Consider the following 23,249-nt stretch of genomic DNA (forward strand, 5'->3'; position numbering starts at 1 on the left):
CATAGTTCTGGGTGGAGAGAATGGGATCTGAGTGTACCTTTTGGTAAACACTCTATGAGCTAATCCAACATGTTAGATAATAACAGAAAAGAGTTCCTCCCATGGGATGCTCCTGCTCCTAGAGACGTATTGTGCAGCGGCATTTTGTTCTTCTAGTTTTTCTTGCATTTCTTCTGATAAAATGCCTCTTGCTATTTTTTGTAAGATATCCTGCTTTGCATTTTTTTGCCTGTGTCTACCCAATGTTTTAATTATCTTCAGTGTTGGATAGCTCTGGACTTGAGTCGACATAATTGAAGGCTTCCTTGTTTGTGAAAGTTGAGCTCAAAGTTAGGCTGTGTCTCGGATTCACAGGTGCAAGTTCATTTAATACAATATTGTCACTTTTTACAAGAGTTGCTTTGTCCATGTGTTCTCTGCTGTACCTGGCAACAACAGCATCAAGGAAGTCCAGCTTTGGAGGCAAGGTCCCGCTCTCAAATAAGTATTTGGCTAAGTAGGAGACTAAAATGTTAGTAAAGAAGGAAGTAAGCATAGCGAGTGTTTTAAATGGGAATCTCTGGATATAGATATTATTTTCATCTGGGTAGCAGCCAGGGTAGTAGATCAAGGGCTGAAGGTAGAGGTATGGTTCTCCTCCGGTTATTCTGAGAACAAGGCCAAATAAGTATCCTGCAATGGCACCATAGGTGTTGGTTCCTTTAATGAATAACACACACAGGAGCTGTGGGAATATGATGATATAAACAAGGTCAGAGCTGAGGTACCACAGCCCATACACTGACGAAGCTAGCAGTGCCATTGCTGTTGCTGATGCTCCAAACAGAAAAACAGTGATTCTCATGACCCACACGATCTCCCTGTCTGAAGCCTGCAAAAAGAAGGCAGTGTTAGGTGGTGGTTTTTTCATGGTAATATGTGTATGCCTACTTTTATGAACATAGCATATATACGATACTATATTTTAAAAGGAAATTTTGCATGACATATTCAATATTTACAAATGAATATCTCTATCTCAGGCTCGGAGAAAAAAAACCCTCAAGAGTTATATGTCTGCCATTCCCAAAATCCTTAATCTTTGAGCAGAAGGAAAAGTTTGGTAACGGGGCAAAGAAAAAAACAACAGCAGAGTGTTAGAAATAACTTTTAAATACAAGCACAGTGTGAATTAACCAGAAAAAACTGTCAGTGTCAGAATGTCTTCTTCTCCATTTCCTAAGAAAACCTCTGACTCACCAGCTCATTCTGCTGTCAGATGATTTGCTGATAAATCAATATTTCAGAAAGATGTCTCATTTTGTTAATTAAGTGAAACTTATGGTTGCAGGAATAATTAGGATCTAGTTAAGGTCTCACATGAAATTTTCTCTAAAAGTAAAAACGAAAATTTAATCTCACATTTTGCCGAAAAGAAAGCTGGTAAATATTCCGAGCAAACATAGAACTTGCTGATAAAATCGACGAGTCAGCTGACGACATCACGGCAGCAGATACAGCGCCAAGGCCGAAGAATGAGATATAGACTGGGCAAAGGTACTGGAGCACGATCGGTAAAATCATATCTGCTTCTTTTTTAGACATGGGGTCAGGGACACCATACTCAGTCTCGTTCCAGGCTGCAATATGGACACCGGTATGTTATTAGTAACATTAGTAGTCATCAGCTACACCATCTCTTGACTTCACATGTAGCGAGCTATTCATATGGCCACATTTTCATTCCCATTTGATGACTAAACCGTTACTAGGGCCAGACCGACATAATTTCAGACAGGCAGTGTGCCACTGATTTCTATTAGGCAGATTTAATTCTGCTCAGCATTTTTCCTTATCTCTAAGCTAAGTCTGACCGCAGCCTGTGCTGCTTATCCAGTACTAAGTTTAATATTAAAACTTTGCATTGCTCACAAATGTTGTTTTCCTCAATAAAACAAGTCTGTGATCCATGCTTGTTTATGATGTGTTTAACTATTCTCTTAGATTATAGACTCAGAGCTCAAAGCCATGTGATAAATATTTCTAACAGAACATTTCTAACAGTTCAGTTACACGGTTACTGCGATAGGGATCCCTCTCACTATGACAAACAACTTGACAAGGATATTTTGGTCAAGATAAGAAATTCCTAATAAATGTCTACAATACATACCCGGTTATTTTGCAGTTATTACTGTTAGGACCAAATTAACATACCAGAATCTAACTCAAATGTTAAATAGAAATATTACATCTGTAAATACCTAGAACATGCAAAATGAGATAATCCCAGACACTGGTGTAGGAACAATTTACTCCGGGAGAAACATTCTATAATATTGCTTTTCAACGAAGTCTCCTGTTGAAGAAGTCATCAATTGATTAATGAGGTCCCTGGACCAGATTATATCTAACATAAGCTTTGTAGGGTTTTCACACATTTCTTGTACTATTAATTTTTAATCATTTACCTGTAGATGCTCCAATTGCACCAATGAGTACTGCAGGAAGAGCCATCACAAGACAGCCAAAAGCAGCCAGAAATGATAGAACTTGGGCATATGTGGCAGAAGATGAGGAAAGAACTCGCTGGAAATATGCTTGCCATGGGATTCCTCCTAATGTCTGCAAACACAATAGGCAGCATCCTGTCACTGGGGGTTAACTCTGGATTTTATTGCTATCACCTTATAGAGAGCATGTAGAAAGATCACTTGAATGCTGAACACCATGTTGCTCTCTTTCACTTATTTATTGAATATCTGTCAGTCAGTAATAGCTGTAACTTTCATTCTCACAAGTAATGTCAAACTTTTGTAAATCCAACTAAATCCCATTCTTTTAGACATTATTCCTTTGTACAATTAACAACAACACTTTGTACTTACATAGTGTCTGTAATCCCCAAGTATTGTAAAATGTATAAATACTTGATAAAGCCTTATAAAAGGTTATAAAATACTACTGTCATATTTCATATTTGAAGAATTTAACCTCCAGTAGCCTCCCTTCACCAAAATGAGATTAGACCCTGATAGGATTTGAAAGCAAGATTTTATCTTCCTTCATGAATGTGTGTGGCCATCTAAACAAGGCAACATGTTCTGTATACACTGAACTCAAGAATCTGAAAAATTATTCCACCTCATCTTAAGCACATATGATACCAATAGAAATTAAAAAGAGTAAAAGAAAGTTTTATGGTGGCAACCCTTCTTTTTCTGGGAGGGGGAGGGAGAGGAAGGGAGTATTATAACAGTGAAGATCCTGATTAGACTTAAAATTATATCTGCAAAATATGTCACAAAAGAATATTATCAAAGGTTAAGAAAACAAGTGCTAACAATTCTGCCTTGAGAGCAGGATTAGAATAGTCTCCATTAAGTAAATAAATGCCTATTACAAAATAGCATGGAAAGAAAACAAAGCAAATTGCTCCCTAAATGTTCACAGTCTGGTTCTACACACTAAATGAGGCAGGAGGCATTTGGACCAAGTGGTGTATATACAGGTGTTTCATATATGTTTCATGGACACACAGGGACCAAATGAATGTTTCACAGACAACTCTGATTTTGACTTGCTATTTATGACTGTTTTCCTTTGCAGCCTTAATAATGTTCCTTTAGAAACCTTTCCAAGCATGTGTAAATTTCTTGAGCAGCAATGAAACCAACAAGATGAAAAGAAAATGTGTCACAATTTGGCAATGTCAGAGCTTTCCTTTGGTCATCAGCAGAGATGAAAGCTTCAGGTTTACCAGACAGAATACAGCTGCTTGACCTGATGTCATACTTTGGCTCTCTGAGAATTTTAAAATTAAAATTAAAGCTGGATGAAACATTATATTTTAATAGCCCAATTATCACCAAAATATGAAGATTTTTGGTTGAGGGTATTTAAAAAAAAAAAAAAAACAAAACCCAAAAAACAGAGAAAGGAATCCCAAAATACAACATGATAATAAAAACAGTATAGAGTTGCTCAGGGATACTGAGAATGGAAAATGTTAGCATGTGTTGCTAGGTCTTCTAATGGAAAATACTGCATAGCGACCAATCCCATGTGTAATACATAGGTATTAAATAATGAGAGCCATCAGATATTTCTGGCATGTGTGCATGTATGAATCCATCCATCCATCCATCCATCCATCCATCCATCCATCCATCCATCCATCTCTTCCAAACTTTTTCTACATCACTTACACCTAAGGTATATTTAATCATTTGTATAACATATTGATTGCCTTCTGCAATATATAAATTCCTCTGCCAACAATGACATCACTTAAATATCACCTGCACACTTTTAATTAATTTCAGCATAAGTCAACACTTTCAGCTTGATGCTATTTAAATTGCATTCCTGGCAATGATGACTTTGGCAGCTGTGCTACAATATTTTACTGATATTTCACTGAAATAATTCAGATGTGCAGAAATATTAAGCAGGAGCCAAGAGGGCAAAAGTTTTTAGTTCGCTCTTAACTAGATTCTACTACTTTCAGCTGTCACAGTAACACAGTGTGATTGCTTAAATGCTTCATTCCTTCCTACAGGCCATCACTTACCAGTAAAAGGAAATTGTCCAGCCATGTGTAAACGTCAAGAGAGTTGATAGATCCAAGCCAAGGTGCTTGGTGCACCTTGTGCACAGCCGTGAGCCCAATGTCTGTCACTGCAGGATGGGACATCGCAAAGGGTACGCTGATCCACTGTAACCAAAGAGAAACACTTTGTTCAGGTCTAAGAAAGGCATTCTGAATCTGTGAAATTTTAGTATTAACATTGATCTATTATTCTTTGTCTTGTGTGCTACAGATCAAATACCAAATTGTCCAGCTGACTTGCAGAAAAGTCAGGTTATGTGCTGGTGGAACACCTCTGAAATCCAGAGAGCTTGGCAGTGGATAACCTATCTCTGTCCTGGAAAGTGTGAGTATGAGCAGGGAATTAATCAGTGTAAATCACAAAATCGGCAGGAAAAATGCATTTATACATCTTCATTTTATCTTCCCTGAACTCCACATCTATTCTTTACATTCTTTCCTGGACCACACTGTAGAGAAACATCTACATATAAACTGGCGTGCAACAGCATCAGGATTTGCCAGTACAGAGGCATGAGACCCAACAAACACACCTGGAGGCTTGGGAATTTAATTCAACACAAAACTATATCATGACAACAGAGGGGTGCTGCTGGTGAACCCCCATCATTCTTGCTCCAGAACACCCAGTAGCCCAGTGCTTTTTCTTCCCTGAGATTTCAGTCCGGGCTCTTGACTGTTTTCAGTCTCTCTGTTTTTGATCTAGGCCAAAAAATCAGTTGAGTAACCTTTCCCCAAGAAACAGTTTCTTCCAGGAGGTTTGTTTCCTTCACCAACTGACTTTTTGTGCATTTACTGGCCAACTCATTTTGCAATGGTGTAACTCAGTCACTTGCTCAGAGGAGAACCTCAGCAGCTCCTACTGAGCCGATAACCAGACTGTGCTATATGGAATAGACCGTCACAAGCATGGCATCCTTAAGGAGCCAGGTATCCAAAACCACACAGATTACCACAATACAACTGATCACATCTAAGTATCTGGGGTAACAGAAGCTCAGAGGGGAGAAATCAAACATCTTCCTCTACTTTGTTGCCCAATTATTGCAATGGTGTGTGAAGAATATTTTGCAGTGCTGCCTGCTATTCAGGCTGTTTATCATGTATGCTGTTCTCAGTTACATGCTAAACTTAACCAATTTAAGCACTTGGGCAGAAGGATTCCCTTCTCACTGTCTGCTTGGGCTTTTCTGAGAAAGATCACCAAAATGTTTCAGCTGTCTCCAAGATATTTTGATGGAAAAATAAACATATTGTCAAAATTCTTGGATGTTAATACTCTTCTTGTTGAGAAATTTATGGGGAACAAGGATGTCAAATGGATTTTTTTATTCTTATCTGTACATCTCAAACATGTACAAGTGGTGAGCTTCTGAAGAGCTGTCATTTTCCCATACTCAGCTGAGACTTTCAGTAGGGTAAATTTCTCAAGGTCCATCTGCTGCCTGCATGTCACAGTCCAGGATGCAACAGATACCGTATTGCATATGCATGATGAGCTCCTGTAACCCATTCCAGTTCCTCACAGTAACCTGGCTGTTTGTGGTCTCAAGGACTACCTCTACATTAATAAATAAAGGAAGGCAAGACAGTTTCTCTGGTCCTGAAGTTTGCTAAAATGTCATGCTTTGCATCTATACATCTAGACTCCTTTCCCTGACAAAAGACATTCCTGAACTTTTTCCTGAGAATTACCTGGGAAAATACTGTTACAGTGGGCAAAAATAGAGCCAGGACTGTGTTAACAATTAAACACTACAGATGATCCTGTGTTTTCACACTGGCACTCTTTAACTTGCTTAATATAGACATAGACCAAATTTCTTCACTGAGCCCTTTCTAATGGGAGTAGAAAATTCACTTTTTTGAATGGAAGGCAAATAAAACCAAAGCTCATGGAAGTGAAGCAGAAACTGGAACTTTATGTTGGAATTTGAAGCTTAGGGGTAGAAGTAGCAGGTAGCTAGAAGGACCTGGACCTTATGGGGTCAGAAACCAGAAAAGAAGGAACTCTCATATGGTGACAAAGAGTTTAGAATGGGAAATTAATAATACAGCTGAGATGAAGAATCAGTTAATAGTAGTGACACAGTGTAGGATCAGGGAAAGACTCACCAGGCAAGATAAAGAACTGAGACTTGCAGATGTGGGTACAGGACAGTGAGTAGGGAAGGAGAAAGACTACATGAAATTATAAGGAGAAAACCAGGGACGTATGTGGAGTGACTAGAGTAGGGGTTATGGAAGACTAAGAAAGAAGCTGTTTCTGAAATGAGGAGACAGGATAGGGAGCAGAATTCATTACAAGCAGCATGTCCTTCTGGGTAAGGAGCAGGACAGGAAGACATTAGAGGAATAAGCAGTAAATCTCTGTGCCAGTGGGAATAGAAACTGCTCCAGAGCCCGTAGGAGAAGCTGGGATACCTAAGCCTGTGACATCTACTGTGAAAGTGTCCCATCTCATCTAAAACTTTCTCACCTAGAGCATGACCATTTAGGTGCTACCTGAGGCTTCCAGCCCAACTGATTACCCTCAAGGTTAAGAATATGGTTTCTTCTACATGACATTATTGCTGTTTATTTCAAATGGGAAACTACATAAAAAGCCCAACCTGAATTAAAAGAACACTCTTAAAGCTACAGATCCAACCGTTTAGAAGACTGCTATACAAGGTTCATTTGTTTTCCCTCCCTGTCAGGTTCATACTGCCTTTAATACAGGATCACATGTTGTTATTCCCACAGGATCAGGGTCTTTAGCAATGCATGAGTTGTTCTCATTGGAAAAGCATTTCTGTATTTTGATTTATTTACAGGTTTGGGAATATCTGTAATGCACACCATCTGTAGAAACGGAATGGTTCACAAATATTAACATGCATGTTAGGGAAGCAGATGGTATTTTCCCCACTGTGCAGATGAAGAACAAAGGTATGAGAGAAGAAGGTCTGGATTATCTTCTCATTTGAGGTGGCCAGCTGGAACTTCGATTTGCTTTTTGAGGGTATTTAGCACCATTCCCATGAAGTCAGTTACAACAGGGAATGCTTAGCACTTCTGCAAATAAGGCCAAAGGACTCACGGTAGGATGCCACAGAGTGAGGACACACACAGGGTTGGCTAGTGACCACCTGTGTGAGCACTGGCTGAAGTAATTTCCCCCAAGTTACACCAGAATGCCGGTGAAAGCAGAGAAACAATGCTGGGTCCCCAAGCTGCCATTCCTTCAGCTTGAGCCACCCTATTTATTTCAGCCTGTCTCCGTTCTCTGCATGCCTGTGACCATCTATTACTGCCACTGGAAAACAAAGACAGCAGCTTCTTTGATTGCACCCCTGTGATCTGAGCCCCGTTGCATTGATGTTTTCCAGATTAGGACTTAAAGAACAGCAGTAAATAAGAGAAAAGGCTACCCACTAGCGTATCATTGATAGCTGATCAGTGGGTATTCATACCACCATAGTCAAACAGCAAGGTCATCTGGTGAGACTGCCTATACTGTGGTCTCCACGGACAGTGGAGGAAAATAAGGGAAAACCCAAGAAGGTGATTTAAAGCAGGAGGTTCACTCCACTGCCTGAGTAGGTGACAGGTACAGGAAAGAGGAGCAGCTGAGTATCAGTTCTGCAGGTCCAATGCCAGTGTTTCTGTACCACTTTACGAACTGCTTCCTAGGTATGATGCCTCCTACCAGTGCCCGTTCCACTGTCCTATGGACAGATAGAGAAGGAGTCAGCTCCAAGCCTATCCTGAGTTAGATATGTACACAGAAGGAAAAATGCAAGAGTGTTTGCACTATCAGACTTATTGGAAAAAAGCCAGAGAATTGGGCCTCTCAGTCAGAATTATTGTCAAAACGCGGGCTGTACGTTGATGCAAATGCAGACTCTTTGAAGTCAGGGCACTGTGAGTGCAGATATTCCTTCTCCATGCTTTCAGTGAAGACACAGTTCCAAAACCAAAGCTGGGAAATACATCTCAGCAATCGCCATAATGCTCAGGACAAAATCCTGAACAAAGAAGGGAAAAAATGCCAAACTTACCAAGCCCAGGAAGATGCAGAAGAGCTGAACTACATCGGTGTAGGCCACAGAATACAGCCCACCCACAAGTGTGTACATAGTTGCAATCAGGGCAGAAATAATGACTGAAATATTGACATTAATGTCAATGATCACACTTATAGTGGCACCTATGAGGAAAAACAAAGCACTGTGTTAGCATATATCACAGTATGTCTAATGAGAAGGCTCACCTTTGTTAAGTTGCATATATAGGTACTGGTCTGACAGCAACAGCACAAAGATATTCCCTCCTCTGCACCCTTGAAGCGGGTGGGAAAAGGAAGTCTCCGGTTTGTCTGAGTTTAGCATCTGGTGTTTTGCAGGTTCTTATGAAACGGAGGAGGGAAGGGTCCCAACAGCCTTTCCTTACCTTGCTCAAGCTCTGTAAGGACTACACTCTCTTGTTCTGCAAGGTCAAAAAGACAGTTGAGGCTTCCCTGGGTGCGTTGCAGTCACATGGGACCATGTGCGTCATTGCAGTTAAGGCTGTGCCTAGGGGAGGTCTGCTGCGACATATCACACCCTTTTGTGTCTCACTTATGCTCTGAGCTAGCCCCTTTTACCGCAGAAAAAATGGTAAAGAAGGCATCAGCTACAGGGGCAACTGTCCACTGACCCTTCTAAAGTGCACTGGAGTTGTTTACGTGGGACAAATGTGCATTTCTTTGCAAACTGGAGAATTCATCCTCCATTGTCAACCTAGAAGCCAAGAGCTTTTCCAAGCACCATCAAGCAGATTTCATTTGTAGAAAACAAACCACAGTGTTGAGCTGACCAGTCAGTCCCCACAAGAAAGCTCATAGAATCAAAGAATTGCTGACACTAAAAGGGACCTCTGGTCTGAGTCCCCTTCATGCAGTGTCAGCTGGAGCAAGTTGCTCAGGATCATGTTCAGTTGGGTCTTGACTATCCACAGTGATGGAGATTCCATAACTTCTCTGGGCAACTTGTGCCAGTGTCTGCTCTCTCTCTTGCTATAAAAATGAAAGTTTTTTCTTAAGTTTAAATGGAATTTCCTGTAGTTCTGCTTGTGCCCATTCCTTCTCCTGTAACTGGGCAGCACAGATATGAAACATGAGACATTGTCAACTTCATCGCCTTCTGAGACTCCCAGGTCCTTTTCTGCAAACTTGCTTTCCAGCTGGTCGGTCGCCTGTCTGTATCGTGACATGAGGTTGCACCTTCCAAGGTGCAGGAATTAGTATTTCCTTTTGTTGAATTTCATGAGGTTCCTGTTGGCCCATTTCTTCTGCAGCTTGTTGAGGTCTTTCTGAATGGCAGTACAACTGTCTGGTCTATCAGCAACTCCTCACAGTTTTTATTTTCTGCAAACTACCTGGTGGATCCATCCGGCAGGTCATTAGTGAAGACGTTACACAATACAGGTCTCAGTATTGACCTCTGTGGTGCACAACTGGTGACTGGCCACCGGGAGGCGCCTATGCTGTTGGTCACAGCGCTCTGAGCCCAGAATTTTCCTCACTGTCCGTTTATCTAGTCTCTAAGTCATCTATTTGCCTGTGAGGATATTATGCAGGAGGGTGTAAAAACCCCTTTTTTGAAATCCACAACATGCCTTGCACTCCCTTAATGAACCAATTTTCCTCCGTCCGTTTATCTGTTTATCTAGTCTGTAAGTCATCTATTTGCCTGTGAGGATATTATGCAGGAGGGTGTAAAAACCCCTTTTTTGAAATCCACAACATGCCTTGCACTCCCTTAATGAACCAAGCTGGTCAGCTCATCATGGAAGATGTCAGGTTGGTCAGGAATTATTTTCTCTCCATAAATCCATGTTGACTTCTCCCAGTTCCATTTTTGATGTTCATTTGTTTGGAAGTAGTTTCCAGGAGTATTTGCTCCATCACCTTCTGAGGGATTGAGGTGAGGCTGACCAGCCTTTAGTTCCTGGCATCCTCTTTGCCCTTCTTGAAAATGGCAATGACATTTATTTTCTTCCAGTCTTCAGGAACATCCCTGATCACCACAGTCTTTGGAAGATTAATCTTTGCACTGCTCTCAGCCATCTGCCACAGCACCCGTGGGATTGTGCCTGTCCCGTTTATTCAAATGTTTCTTAATCTGATCCTCCTCCCTGTCCTGGACTATCCTAGGGTTCTCAGGGTCCTGGGCTTCCTGAAGGCTGGTCTTGCCAGCAAAGAATGAAGCAGAGAAGGCATTGAGTACCTCAGTCTTTTCCACATACTTTGCCACCAGGTCCCCTGTCCCATTCAACAGCAGTCCACACTTTTCTTAGTTTATCTACTTGTAGAAGACTTTCTTGCAGTCGTCCTTGGCCAGATTCAAATTCAGGTGGACTCAGGCTTTTCTAAACCCACCTCTGCATGCTTGGACAGTGTCTCTGTAGGCCTTCCAGATCACCCGTTCCTGCTTCCACCTCTTGAATGCTTTATTTTTATGCCTGAGTCTAGTCAGGAACTCCATTTTCATCCATGCAAGTCTCCTGCCATCTTTGCTTGTTTTCCTGGTTGTCAGGATGGACTGTCCTTGAGCTTGGAGAAGCTGATCCCTGAATATCAACTAGCTCTCCTGGACTCCTCTCCAGGGCTGTCTCCCATGGGATTCCTCCAAGTAGATCCCTGGAGAAGCTAATCTCTACTCTGCTGAAGTAAATAGTCGCAGTCCTGATTCTTGCCTTGTTTCCTCCAAGCAGATCCCTGAACTCTACCATCTCATGAACACTGCAGCCCAGTCTGCCTTCAACCTTCACATCCCTAACTAATTCTTCCTTCTTTGTAAGTAACAGGTTCAACGGAGCACCTCCCTTCATCTGCTCCCTGATAATTTTTGTCCACAAGTTGTTGTCAGTGCACTCAAGAAACCTCCTGAATTGCTTGTGCCCTCCTGCACAGCAGCTATCAGGATGGTTGTGCATTTCCCTTAGTTGTATTAGCTATTTCAAGTGATTGCAGTGTTTTAAAAACATCTTTAAAAAAATCTCCTTCTAATTAGAATTATTTAAATGAAACATCTTGCAATAACTTTTAGTCCTTGCAGGTATTGTAGATGGATATTCTTGACCACATAGGTGGAAGAGTTCTGGCAGTAGAACACAACGTGATGCGTGATACATAAGATCTGCTGGGAGCTGCCAGGTGGTTTTTTTTACTGTACAGTGAGCCTTCAAAGTTCATGTGCGTAAGGATTAGAAACTCAGTCCTCTTTCACAAGCTGGAAGCCCGGTCTTTCCCTTCTACATTCCTGCCAAGCAAAGAGTCATGAGGAAGATCAAGTAGTGGAGAGTACTGGGACTAAATATTTATCATTGAGGAAAGGTGTGCAAATTAGGAGGTATAACTAGATTATTCACAGAAGAGTTAAAATCAAAACCTTCCATGATCTTTACAATCATTGATAGTCTTTAACTGTCAGTTGTCAATAACAACCTACTAGAAAGGTATTCACACCACTTGCTTTTAAACATCATAATTAGCTTGTCCTCAATCAAAAAGAAAGTATATTCCAAATACTCAGAGTGTTCTTCAAGTTATTTAATTCCTATCACCTCAGCATGTAGTTCGTTCTTAGTCCTTCAAGGGTTTTGTGATGAAATTGTGGTAAACAAGCTCCCCATTGCTTTGCAGTTCATCAGAGCACAGTTGGAGAGTACCTTCAAAGTTTATTTTCTGTTTAAAATAGCTTGTGCTAGAAAGCATTACCACATGCATGTGCACTATGAGTATGATTAGCTGGTAAAAGTCAACTGCTGGTGCTTCAACTCAAGGGCTTTCTCAGTTCCTGAAGGGATTGCTAAATTCAGGTCTGAAATATAATTAAAAACCCTGGAAACTGTTTCGGTTGTGTTGTTTGTTTTTTTTTTTTTCTTTTTTGTTTGGTTGCTTTTGGTTTTTGTTGTTGTTGTTTATTGTTTTTTGTTGTTGTTGTTTTTTCCTGGTCTGGATGAGTATTTGGGTGACTTTCTATTGAGTCATAATTCCACTAATTCTCTGCATCCTTTCTTGAATCCCAAGTATTTTCATCATTTTTTCAAGTACAAAGCCATTTAGAACTGAATAATACTTCGATGTATTGATCAGCACCTGTTTTACTGCTACTCTTTGTACTATGGAAAGTTCTGTATATGTAGGTGTCCTATATGCAAAGGATTATTTTGTTGAGATGCACTGGCAATAATGTGTCATGTCTTTAAGAGAAATTCTGACTGGCTTCCGTGATCTCGGTGTAAAAGAGAAGCTGGGTCTGCCTCAAAAGAGATACTTGCAATCACTCATGTCACTCACCCTCTCCATTAGAGGAGGTTTGTTGCTAAATCTTTTCATGCTCTTTGAAAAGGGACAACTTAAAGGTACTTGAAAATGAATAGATATCTTGTGTTTCTTTCCATTACCAAAATAGTTAATGGGGTACCATCACTTGGTTTAGTTACTAGTTAGCACGAGTCTGAGAACTATCACACTCCGAAGCATTTGGCTAGTGTAGTTTGCATTTCAAGACAGAATTTTAATGCATTTCTGAATTTCTTAATCATTTCCACCTGTGATAAATTAATATTTTTAGTGCTTATTCCTTACCTAAAGCAGAGAAGATGGCAGCAGCCCAAAACATTTCTCCCATTAAAGCTGGAATAAAGAGTAGCCCTCCCATTCTTTTTCCATAAAGCTGCTGAAAAGGGTCTAGCATTGTCACATAGCCTTTAGATCGCATGGGTTTTGCAAAAAAAAGGCCACCTGCAAAGAAAATCAGTGTAAGACACCAGCTGCAGTGGAGAAATGCACTAAGGGGTAAAACATTGATTGTCAGTTAAGGGTACAAGAAAATCAGTATTACTGTTTTATTCTTTTTTTTTTTTTTAAAGAAACGAATACATTTAAAATATCCTCTAAGAACTCTTACGTATGTCTGCAGAGTTACATAAACACATCCACATCATTAATATCTATGGTTTGATAACGAAAAATAAGTTGGTCTTATTTTGTCTGGTTTAGTTTACTTGGTTTGGTGTATGAATGCTGTCAGAGTTTGGTCTAATTTTGGATCAGCCTAAGGGAATGGCCTTTCTACCTAATCCTATTCATTCTCAGAGCAGAATCCTGCATGAATTTTCACATGGTCCTACTCTAAAAGCTGAAAGAGCCCTTGTATGGGAACCTGCGTAGTTGAGATCTGCACATGCCGAAGTAGACTGCTAGCACAGTAAAACTGCTGAAATGCAATGTATAAGGCACAATAAAAAAACCCGGAAAAAACAGACAGTTCCCTATAAAATCTACTGCACAGTATTTGGCAACCCTTAATTAGGTTCTTCATCACAAGATAGGTAATGTATTCATTGTATTGTACTGAAGATTTTCCACATTTGTATATATTGCCTTATATCACTCATATTTCTTAATTTCAAACTATATCTATATCTGGATATCTGAAAACATCTGGAAATGAGGGGAGTGGCTAACACAACTCCTTCTGGGTTATTCTTACTTTGTGTCAATTGTACAGAGGCTAAGAGTCAGGAAGATGCTTGTAGCTACGATCCTAATGCCTGCTTAATGACATCGATGGATCATGACCCTTATGACCTTGTAATGACATCAATTGATCTCCAGGCAGACATCTACTGTTATTGTTTCCCTTAGAAGGAATTCAGTTGTTCTCAGGGATGGGAACTACTACTAGAGCTGGAGCTGGCCCGCACATGGCAAAGAGGAACATATATGATGGGGAAGGTTTCTGCCTGGGAAAAGGGAATAACTCAGACAGGATATAGGAGAGATTTTCCAGGAGCAAGAAAAGAGTCAGGAGTGAAATCCAGTTGTATAGAAATAAATAAAAGGGTCAAAAGACATGGACAAGAAACCAAAGGAAACAAAGGGACAGACTAGGTGCCAGGACCATGAGAAAACACTGAAAATAGACTGAAAGGTCAAGTATAATTAGAAAGGCTAATACGCCAATCATATTAATGAAAGATGAAAAACACAGGATCTTTTCTGTAACAACAGTCTTTTTAAACAGCTGCATCAGCAGTTGCCTTAGGAACATGATCTGTTCACAAACTTAGAGGATGTAGTTGAAAACTTGGTGGAGTATTCATCGTGGCTCACAAGGCAATACCTTCGTTGCAAGCTGCTCCATGTTGTTGAGACACAGTGAGATATTTTTTATTGTTATTATTTCTGAGACTACATTTCAGGAATTACAGGCCACAGCATTAAAAATTATAATGCTGTCTGTATTTTACTCTCTGTCACTGTATAGCAGGATTGTGTATTTGCATTTTGACAGGAGATTTTGAGTTTTGTACTGCATTTAAGAGGATGCTTGGTCCATTTTTAAGGAAATAGACTGGTTCTACTACAGACTTCCAATGCAAAATTAGACAGGTTACTTAGACTCTTGGTGAAGATCTGTAAGGTGTAAACATTTCCCTAACCTGAAAGGATATTTGCCACTCTTGAATTCTAAGACTTACAGGTGCCCTACCGCTCCATGTTTCAGATCAAATAGACACTTAAAGAAAACCTGAATATATAAAACTTAGTATATAGAATTTTTTTAAAATTCCACACAAAATCCTTCTTGTTGTGATCTCCATAGATCACTATGGTTGTAATATTTGAACAGCTCTTGCCAAAGCGTTCAGGGACTTCAGATATAAAACTATTTATAGCGATTTTCTGTTTTTATTTTTAATAGCCAAACCTATCAACAGAAGGGATCCAGTTTACCTCACTATTCTTTTATCATACCCAAGTTGTTTCATTTCAAATGATGGTCTTTTCATCAGAACTGTTTAAAATGAGAAACACTTAGCTTTAGTTCTTTACTTACCTAAAACCAGACTAAGGGAATATCCGATAGGTGCTTGAGCCCAAGCTAGACCATAGTCTGGGACATATACAGCTTCTGCTGTCCCATTGATGTAACCTCCTCCAACCCATGTGGCTGAAAAAGAGGAGGTAGGAAAGTCTTTAATGTGCACAAAGAAAGAAAACCTCCCATGTTGTAGAATGAAATTGTCATCACTACTAATATTGATATTTTTTATTGCATATACTGTACAAGTGCCAGTCATGGCATCATTCTATGAAAGATGCTCCTAATTAAAAAACTTACATCCTAGGCATACAAAAAAGAAGTCAGATGGACTGAGACAATCCTCAAAGTGTTTGAGCCTCTGTAGAGTTAGTGAAGACGTGAGGGCTAATTGCCCCACTACTTGTTTACAGTGAATGAAGTACGTCAACTCATTAACCATGACTTTTTATTTTGTGTTAGTCTAAATACAGGAGAGATGTAAAGGGGATCTGAAGGAGAGCAATAAACATATAGTGATAAAGACATCTCAGCTGGAAAAACTCAAAGCATTTAAATTAAACAAGAGTTTAATGAATGCATCATTTACTAGGACCTTCATGAAAAAAATTGCCCTTAAAACCTTGCTAGATTTTAAATTGTGGCTACACAAAGCACATTTAGTAGGCTCCGAATGATGTATTTCCATATAGAGCTGTGGTGGTTTTGTGTTGTTATTTAAGTTCTAAACTTTGACACATTTACTTTTGTGCTTCCTGAAGACATATTCCAGAAGGGAATTGTGCTGTCTATAATATTTCTGATTTATTATGTCTAAAAACCAGTACTATTAATATACCAAACTCAGACCCTTAATGAATTGATTCTCTACCTTGAAGGGAAGTTTCTACATTTGAGAATTTGGGACCTACTTCATGTATCAAAGAAAATCCCCAGCACAGAAATGTATTATTATTACACCTGCAAAAATAATGCATAACAAATTATGTAATAAAGTTTATCTCTTCCTGCTTGCATGCAAAAAGTTCTTAATTTTCTCTAGTATATAATGAGTAAGCTTTATGAATCTGAGTCTGTAATTTGAACAAGTGCAAGCAGATCATTACAAATACTAGATTTTTGTAATGTTATTTCGATTTGCCTCAGAAGCCTTTGCCTTCTCATATAAGAGCAGGTCAGGCTTTCTGCATAAAAATTCACAATTGTAAGAAATCTATTCTCCTTAAGCATTCTTCAGAATTTTCCCAGCATCCACCATCATACAAGCAAACTTGATTTTGTGTTTTAGATAAACAATTGGAGACACACATGAAGAATATTGCCTTAAAATTCATAAAGAAATTTCATTAATATCTAAATGATCGCTCTGCTCTATTTAACTGTGATATCTCTCAAATACTACCAAAGGGTATTTTTTTAAACCTGATGCTAAATAGCATCATGACTTTCAGTCAAAGATCTCTGTCAAACAGAGCATTACAACTGTCCCTCTTTCAGCATTCTGAAGCACAGGAATGGAGCATTCTGTTGTTGGAAACAGCATAATGGACTTGTATGAGAGATGTGCATGCAGAGAAAGTCTGCAACAAAAGAAGCGACACGAAGAGCCCTGTTATTCGATGACTTTTGAGAATCGAGATCTGCTGTGCACTACAGAGACAAGAGGTGAGTGATGCTTATGTGGGATCATATGAAGAAGATGGGTGAACACGAATCCTTGATGTGAAGAGACAGGGATACAGAATCTACATAAAGAGTTATCAGACATTCAGGATTTTGTTCCTCTTGACAATGTGAATTAAGGTAGATGGGAATATGATGCTTTGTTTACCAGAGTCCTAGAATCATAGAGCCATAGAATGGTTTGGGTTGGAAGGGACCTTAAAGACCATCCAGTTCCACCCCCCCTGCCATGGGCAGGGCCACCTTCCACTAGCCCAGGTTGCTCAAAGCCTCATCCAGCCTGGCCTTGAACACTTCCAGGGATGGGGCATCCACAGCTTCTCTGGGCAACCTGTGCCAGTGCCTCACCACCCTCTCCGTGAAGAACTTCTTCCTAATGTCCAATCTAAATCTACCCTCTTTTCATTTTAAAACCATTAGCCCTTGTCCTGTGACTCCCTGTTAAAGAGTCCCTTCCCATCTTTCCTGTAGGCCCCTTCAGGTACTGGAAGGTGCTATAAGGTCTCCCCGGAGCCTTCTCTTCTCCAGGCTGAACAAGCCCAACTCTCTCAGCCTGTCCCCATAGGAGAGGTGTTCCACTTCCTTGATCATCTTCGTGGCCTCCCCTGGACTCACCCCAACCAGCTGATGTCCTTCGGATGTTGGGGGCCTCACAGCTGGATGCAGCACTCCAAGTGGGGTCTCACAAGAGCAGAGTAAAGGGGGAGAATCACCTCCCTTGACCTGCTGGCCACACTTCTCCTGATACAGCCCAGGATACAGTTGGCTTTCTGGGCTGCCAGCGCACACTGCTGGCTCATGTCCAGCTTTTCATCCACCAGTACCCCCAAGTCCTTCTCCTCAGGGCTGCTCTCTATCCACTCTCCACCGAGCCTGTACTTGTGCTTGGGATTGCCCCGACCCAGGTGCAAGACCTTGCACTTGGCCTTGTTGAACTCCATGAGGTTGGCAGTGGCCCACCTCTCCAGCCTGTCCAGGTCCCTCTGGATGGCATCCCTTCCCTCCAGCATGTCAACCACGCCACACAGCCTGGTGTCATCGGCAAACTTGCTGAGGGTGCACTCCATCCCACTGTCCATGCCCCCAACAAAGATGTTACATAGTACTAGTCCCAACAGAAACTCCTGAGGAACACCACTGATCAATGATCTCCACCTAAACATTGAGTTGTTGACCTATGAGTCCAGGATTACCTGGGATGAGTGTTGCCTATTGTGTCTCAAGCAGTATAGGCTTATGGAATAACTTGTAAGCACCTGTATACAATAACAGAAATAAATATTTAGAAGGGAATTATATTTGCCTCCTTCCCTGGAAAAAACATGAGCGTGAATTCTGCATGAATGATACCCACTTCCAGATGCGAAATGATATTCTATAGTCAAGGACAGATGTCCAACATTGCTGCAGCTGTAGTACAAGGAGGCTTCAACATCCAGGATCAATTTGCCTGGGGTTGCTGCTGAGATGGTGGATGTTCTCCAAGGGGCACTTTGATGTTGTGCCTAACTTTTCTTACTTTTTTCTGGAGAGCCCAGGTCACTTCACTTCTGTGTGACAATGCAGGGGCCATTGCCCTCTCCTGGCTGAGGGGGAATAACATCCTGCAGACCAATATTGCTGGGCAAGGTAGCGTGGAGGATTTAGCACTTATTTTCAATTTGATTTCTTGATTTCTGGATTGGGGGTTAAAAGACAGCTGCTGATTAGTTTTTGTGTTCACATGACTCTTCTGGAACATCTATCAAGGACTCCAAAACTCTAGGAAGGTGCTATATGTTTATTTTCCTGAGGGGAGTAAATGGGTAGTCAGGTAGATTGACAACAGTAAATACATTAGAAAAAAATAATGGGATATGATAGGATGGGATTTCAACCTTAGATATTAGTTTTCTGATCCTCAGTTTGCTAAACCACAATTTAAAGTTAGTTTAATAGCTTTTGTGGTGAAATTATTTTTTTTTTAGATCAGATAAAAGGAATATAAAATTTAATAATCTATGGAAACACTCATGTGGTAATCTATTTTAATCCTCTCTTTGCCTGCTATCTGAAGGACCAAAAAATTCAGCAAATACCAACAAACACTTAAAACGTGCAACCTAAAGATGAACAGACAAATACTGAGGATATGGAATTCAATTTTTGCTCCTAGTTCATATGCGGAACACAAAAAATAATTTCTGATTTCTTTATATATACTGATATATATTAGAAAAACAGATTTTTTGGCACTTCTTTGTGAACGATACCTTGTTTGACCATTCAAATTATTGAATCAACTCATCAATATCTTTAAAATGAAAACCCTGACCTAGGGATTAAAAAAAAAGGAAAAAGAATGTTGTGATATGCCTTTTTCTTTTCCTATGGAAGGATATGTAGCTCCACCCAACTAAAATGAAAAAATTACGTCAATACATTATTAGCTTTTTGGCCATGTTTGTAAGCATTCGATTATGTAATCTCAAATATTTCCTTCTGGGGTTTAAACTGAATTACCAAAATCAGAATAGAGTCAAATTTGTCACAGATACCATTTCTTAAGAATTTCACCCATGAATCAAGGAAAGTTAATATTTAATGCAACATTTTAACTACAATTATTTTAAAATGACACACAGATTAAAGGCATGTCTACTATGATACGATGTTGGCTCATTTTAATATGAGCTGTTGCTGTTCACAATTCAAGCTTCTCCCTCTTTCTATTTGCAGACACACTCAGCCTTCAACAGGCTTGGTGTTCAAGCATTTCAGTAGATAGTTGATACAGATGCTTCTTCAGGATCATAGTACACATCCACATACATCCATAGCCATTATTCATAGGTAATGCATTTGCTTTGAGGCTTTTCAATGCCGTTTAGAAAATTATCTATAATTACTCAGGAATCTTGAGTCCATCCTTATGAAGTCATGATACTCATGCTCTGAATTTTATTTTAAATTTATCAGCTGAGTTCTGTCATCCTCCCCACCAAGTAGCCCTAGAAATTGCTGCCATTTTTGAAGCCAATGGCCATGGAACACGGTAATGTTTGTCTTGGGCAAGATAGACAGAATTAAGCCTTATCTCATAACCCAAATTATTTCATGTCCATAGTACCAATATCCTTTCTGGAGATCTTTAAAAATTCCTTATTTTCCTTTTATGGAGTAGGCTTTGCTTTTAAAATCATATTTAGCCAATTAAAGCTGTAAAATATAAAGACTATGTCTCAAAAGCCATAAATCTTTGGAGGTATGGTTATGTGGTGCAAAATCTACATGTATCATTTTTAAAGAAGCAAATATGTCCTTTCAATAATGTGACAATTTAGGAAAAATTATTGCAGATTTGATTGCAGCTTACTTTTGCAATTATTTTGTTATGGCTTTACAAACTAAGTATCCCAGTCACCCTCCCCAAGACAAAACTCAGACCAAACGTTGATTCAATAGACTTGTGCCCACACTTAACTTCGTGTGCGAGGTGTGGTTCCCCGAAACTGAAAGTGTAATTTACTTGCCATCTTAAGCTTGAATTGCCATATTTACAGAAGGCAGAAGTGAGAAAGTAGGTGAAACCTGACAGTAGAAAAATCCATGTTTTAGCTGCGCAAAGGCTTTAGGATCAGCTTGATTCTCTACCACAAAAATGACATACTACTCCATCTCCAGAGCTTGCATGGAAAGGGATGAGCATATGCGGGTATGAATTGTGGTGGTTATAGAAATTGCCTGCAATATACAAAGCCCCAGTTCAAGTCTCACCCCTGCTTCAACTGTTACAAAAAATCTTCATGTAAAATAGGATTAAGAAGACCAGAATTTGTGTCTTCTTCCACAGGCAAAGCTGTTAGTCATAACCACTTGTGAGGGGAATGTCCTCCACTCCCCCGATCTAATGATTACAGTTTTGTGGCAGGCAGTATCTCTGCAAAATATTCTGGTTTCAGTGCTCTTGAAAATATTTCATTCAGCAGAAAACAGACAAACCAGCTCTCGTTATGAGCAGAATCTCATCACAGCTGATGTTTCAGTAGCCAGTAGATATGTGATACAGTAAATCATAGCAAAGTGCAAAAAATGGAACACCTGCCTGTATTCAAACTTTACCGACGTTACAAACATTCTTCACTCAATATCCAAATTCTCAGCCTTTGAATGAGCAAAATACCTCTGCAAGGAGATGGGAATTTCTCTGGATTAAAGAACACAGAATTTTAGCCCAAGTTTATATGCGTCTCTTCCATATTAGATACTTGTGAAACCAGAAGAGGGCAAAGCAGCTAAACATAAACTAGTAAATCCAATTTGGCAATTGAAAAGGCTTTGCCTGAATAGGATTTAGAATAAATTAAAACAAAACAAAACAAAACAATAGGATGAAGCACGCTTAAAAATTAAATTCCTTAAATAAAAATGGTGAGCCAATTCACTCTTCTTATAATGCACTTTTGTTCTGATCCCATATGTCAGCTGTAGGACTTGAGATTTTGGGCCATACTGTGAATATCTTACGTAGTCAGGTAAGACACCCGGTTCGACTGTTTCTGGGAATCAGACACCACTGCTTACAAAATTAGTGAAGAACTCTTCCTTCACCCAGGCTTGTCCTACCAATACTACTATCCACAGTAATGTACCATTTTGTCAAGCTGCTGCAAAAGAAGCTAAAAGAATCCTCAATGTAAGCTTGATGAAACCAGCGGTATTACAAGTTTGGGTTTATGTCAATTTTCTTTTAGAAACTTATTCTTAATTGACGCTGCAGTGCTCCCACCCATACCTTTTCACTCAGATTAAACAAAAATAACTCAGCAATTTGGATGGCTTTAACAATAACAATTATTTTAAAACTGGATTTCTTATGTAACTATGTAAAATTTATAATTTTTCCCCAAACATATCTAGTATACAGATGAATATGAAAGCAATTAATGGGAAATATAATAGGCTCTTCCTGTCTGATTTTAAAATATTTGTGTGGTTGTTTTTATATAGATGCTACATTTGGCTGTTCACTAAACAATGTTAACAACAATTGGAAAAAACAGATATATTTTCTCCCTTTTGCATTATTTGACATGCAGATTACTCCTCTTCATTCAGATGGAAAACTGACATGTTTTACACCAGTAAGGAAAAACCCAAAAGGTGTACATACCTGTCATTGTAAATCCACCAACTAGCAAGCCAATGTCTCTTCCACCGACTATAATAGCTTCGCTGCGATCTCCGTCGCTGCCGGTGTTCTTGGTTTTCCATGCAGCCCATATCCCAACTGCTAGGATAGCCAGGTAGAATACAACTATGGCCACCAGCCCCTCCACGTGGAAAGCCATGCTGAAGTCACGGCTGTTTCTTGGGTCCCTATTTCATCAAGACCTCTGGAGAGAATGCAAGAACATGTCTGCTTTTAACAAACCTGGTAAAATGCTTTTCAGAATCAGTGTAGAAGCAAAACTCAGTTGGTTATTGAAGAGACTATTCTGGTTAATTTATGAAATGGGTATTTTGGATGAAATGGAAATTAAGATTACATGCCAGTTAAATGCCTGTGGAGCAACAACTGACAATTGCAACCTGCGATTACAGTGGGACACGAATGATGTGACTGAAAGCTATGCAATTCTTAGACATCAGTTACCAAGCACAGAATTATTTTTGTGTCAAGTCCCCAGCGTCTGGGAACTCTTCGGTCAAGAACGAGTTTGGTGCATGGGATAGAAGACTTGGCCGTGTGGGCTGTTACAAAAGTCTCTATGTATTCAGAAGATAAACGGCAAAAACTGTTTGAAGTTCAAAAACTAGGGGTAAGTAATAGCTACAACAGCAAAACGCGACTTTTGAGTCCCTCTCTTGGAATGCCGTCTTTCCCTCTTTTTATCCTCTCCCGTATTCAAAAATCTGCGCTTCCTTCCCTGCAGCATCGCATTGTCCGGCACGGAAAGTACTGCTCTGTTCCCGCTCGCAACTCACGAGGTAAACGGAAGGCTGAAAAGCGGCAGGAATTCCGAGACACACGGACTCCAGCGGGGTAAAGCTCCCGGGCGACATAGGCTGCCCCGTACCCCCTCCCAGCCCTCGCCCGGCCGCTCCGCGATCGCCCACACTCCGCCGCCCCGGCC

General features: G+C 40.0%; 1 protein-coding gene across 1 annotated transcript; it reads right to left on the bottom strand.

The window, feature by feature from the left end:
- Positions 1 to 247: 247 nt before the first annotated feature.
- SLC5A7 (solute carrier family 5 (sodium/choline cotransporter), member 7) lies at positions 248 to 22,463 on the bottom strand. The gene is made up of 8 exons (XM_010155683.1): positions 22,286 to 22,463; positions 15,466 to 15,579; positions 13,209 to 13,364; positions 8,635 to 8,783; positions 4,553 to 4,696; positions 2,451 to 2,604; positions 1,402 to 1,619; positions 248 to 871 (listed from the first exon to the last, which is right to left on the bottom strand). Exons 1-8 carry the CDS (start codon positions 22,461 to 22,463, stop codon positions 248 to 250), a joined length of 1,737 nt encoding a protein of 578 aa, XP_010153985.1.
- Between the last annotated feature and the right edge of the window lie 786 nt (positions 22,464 to 23,249).

Source organism: Eurypyga helias, unplaced genomic scaffold (assembly GCF_000690775.1).
Source record: "Eurypyga helias isolate BGI_N326 unplaced genomic scaffold, ASM69077v1 scaffold9387, whole genome shotgun sequence".
NCBI lineage: Eukaryota > Metazoa > Chordata > Aves > Eurypygiformes > Eurypygidae > Eurypyga > Eurypyga helias.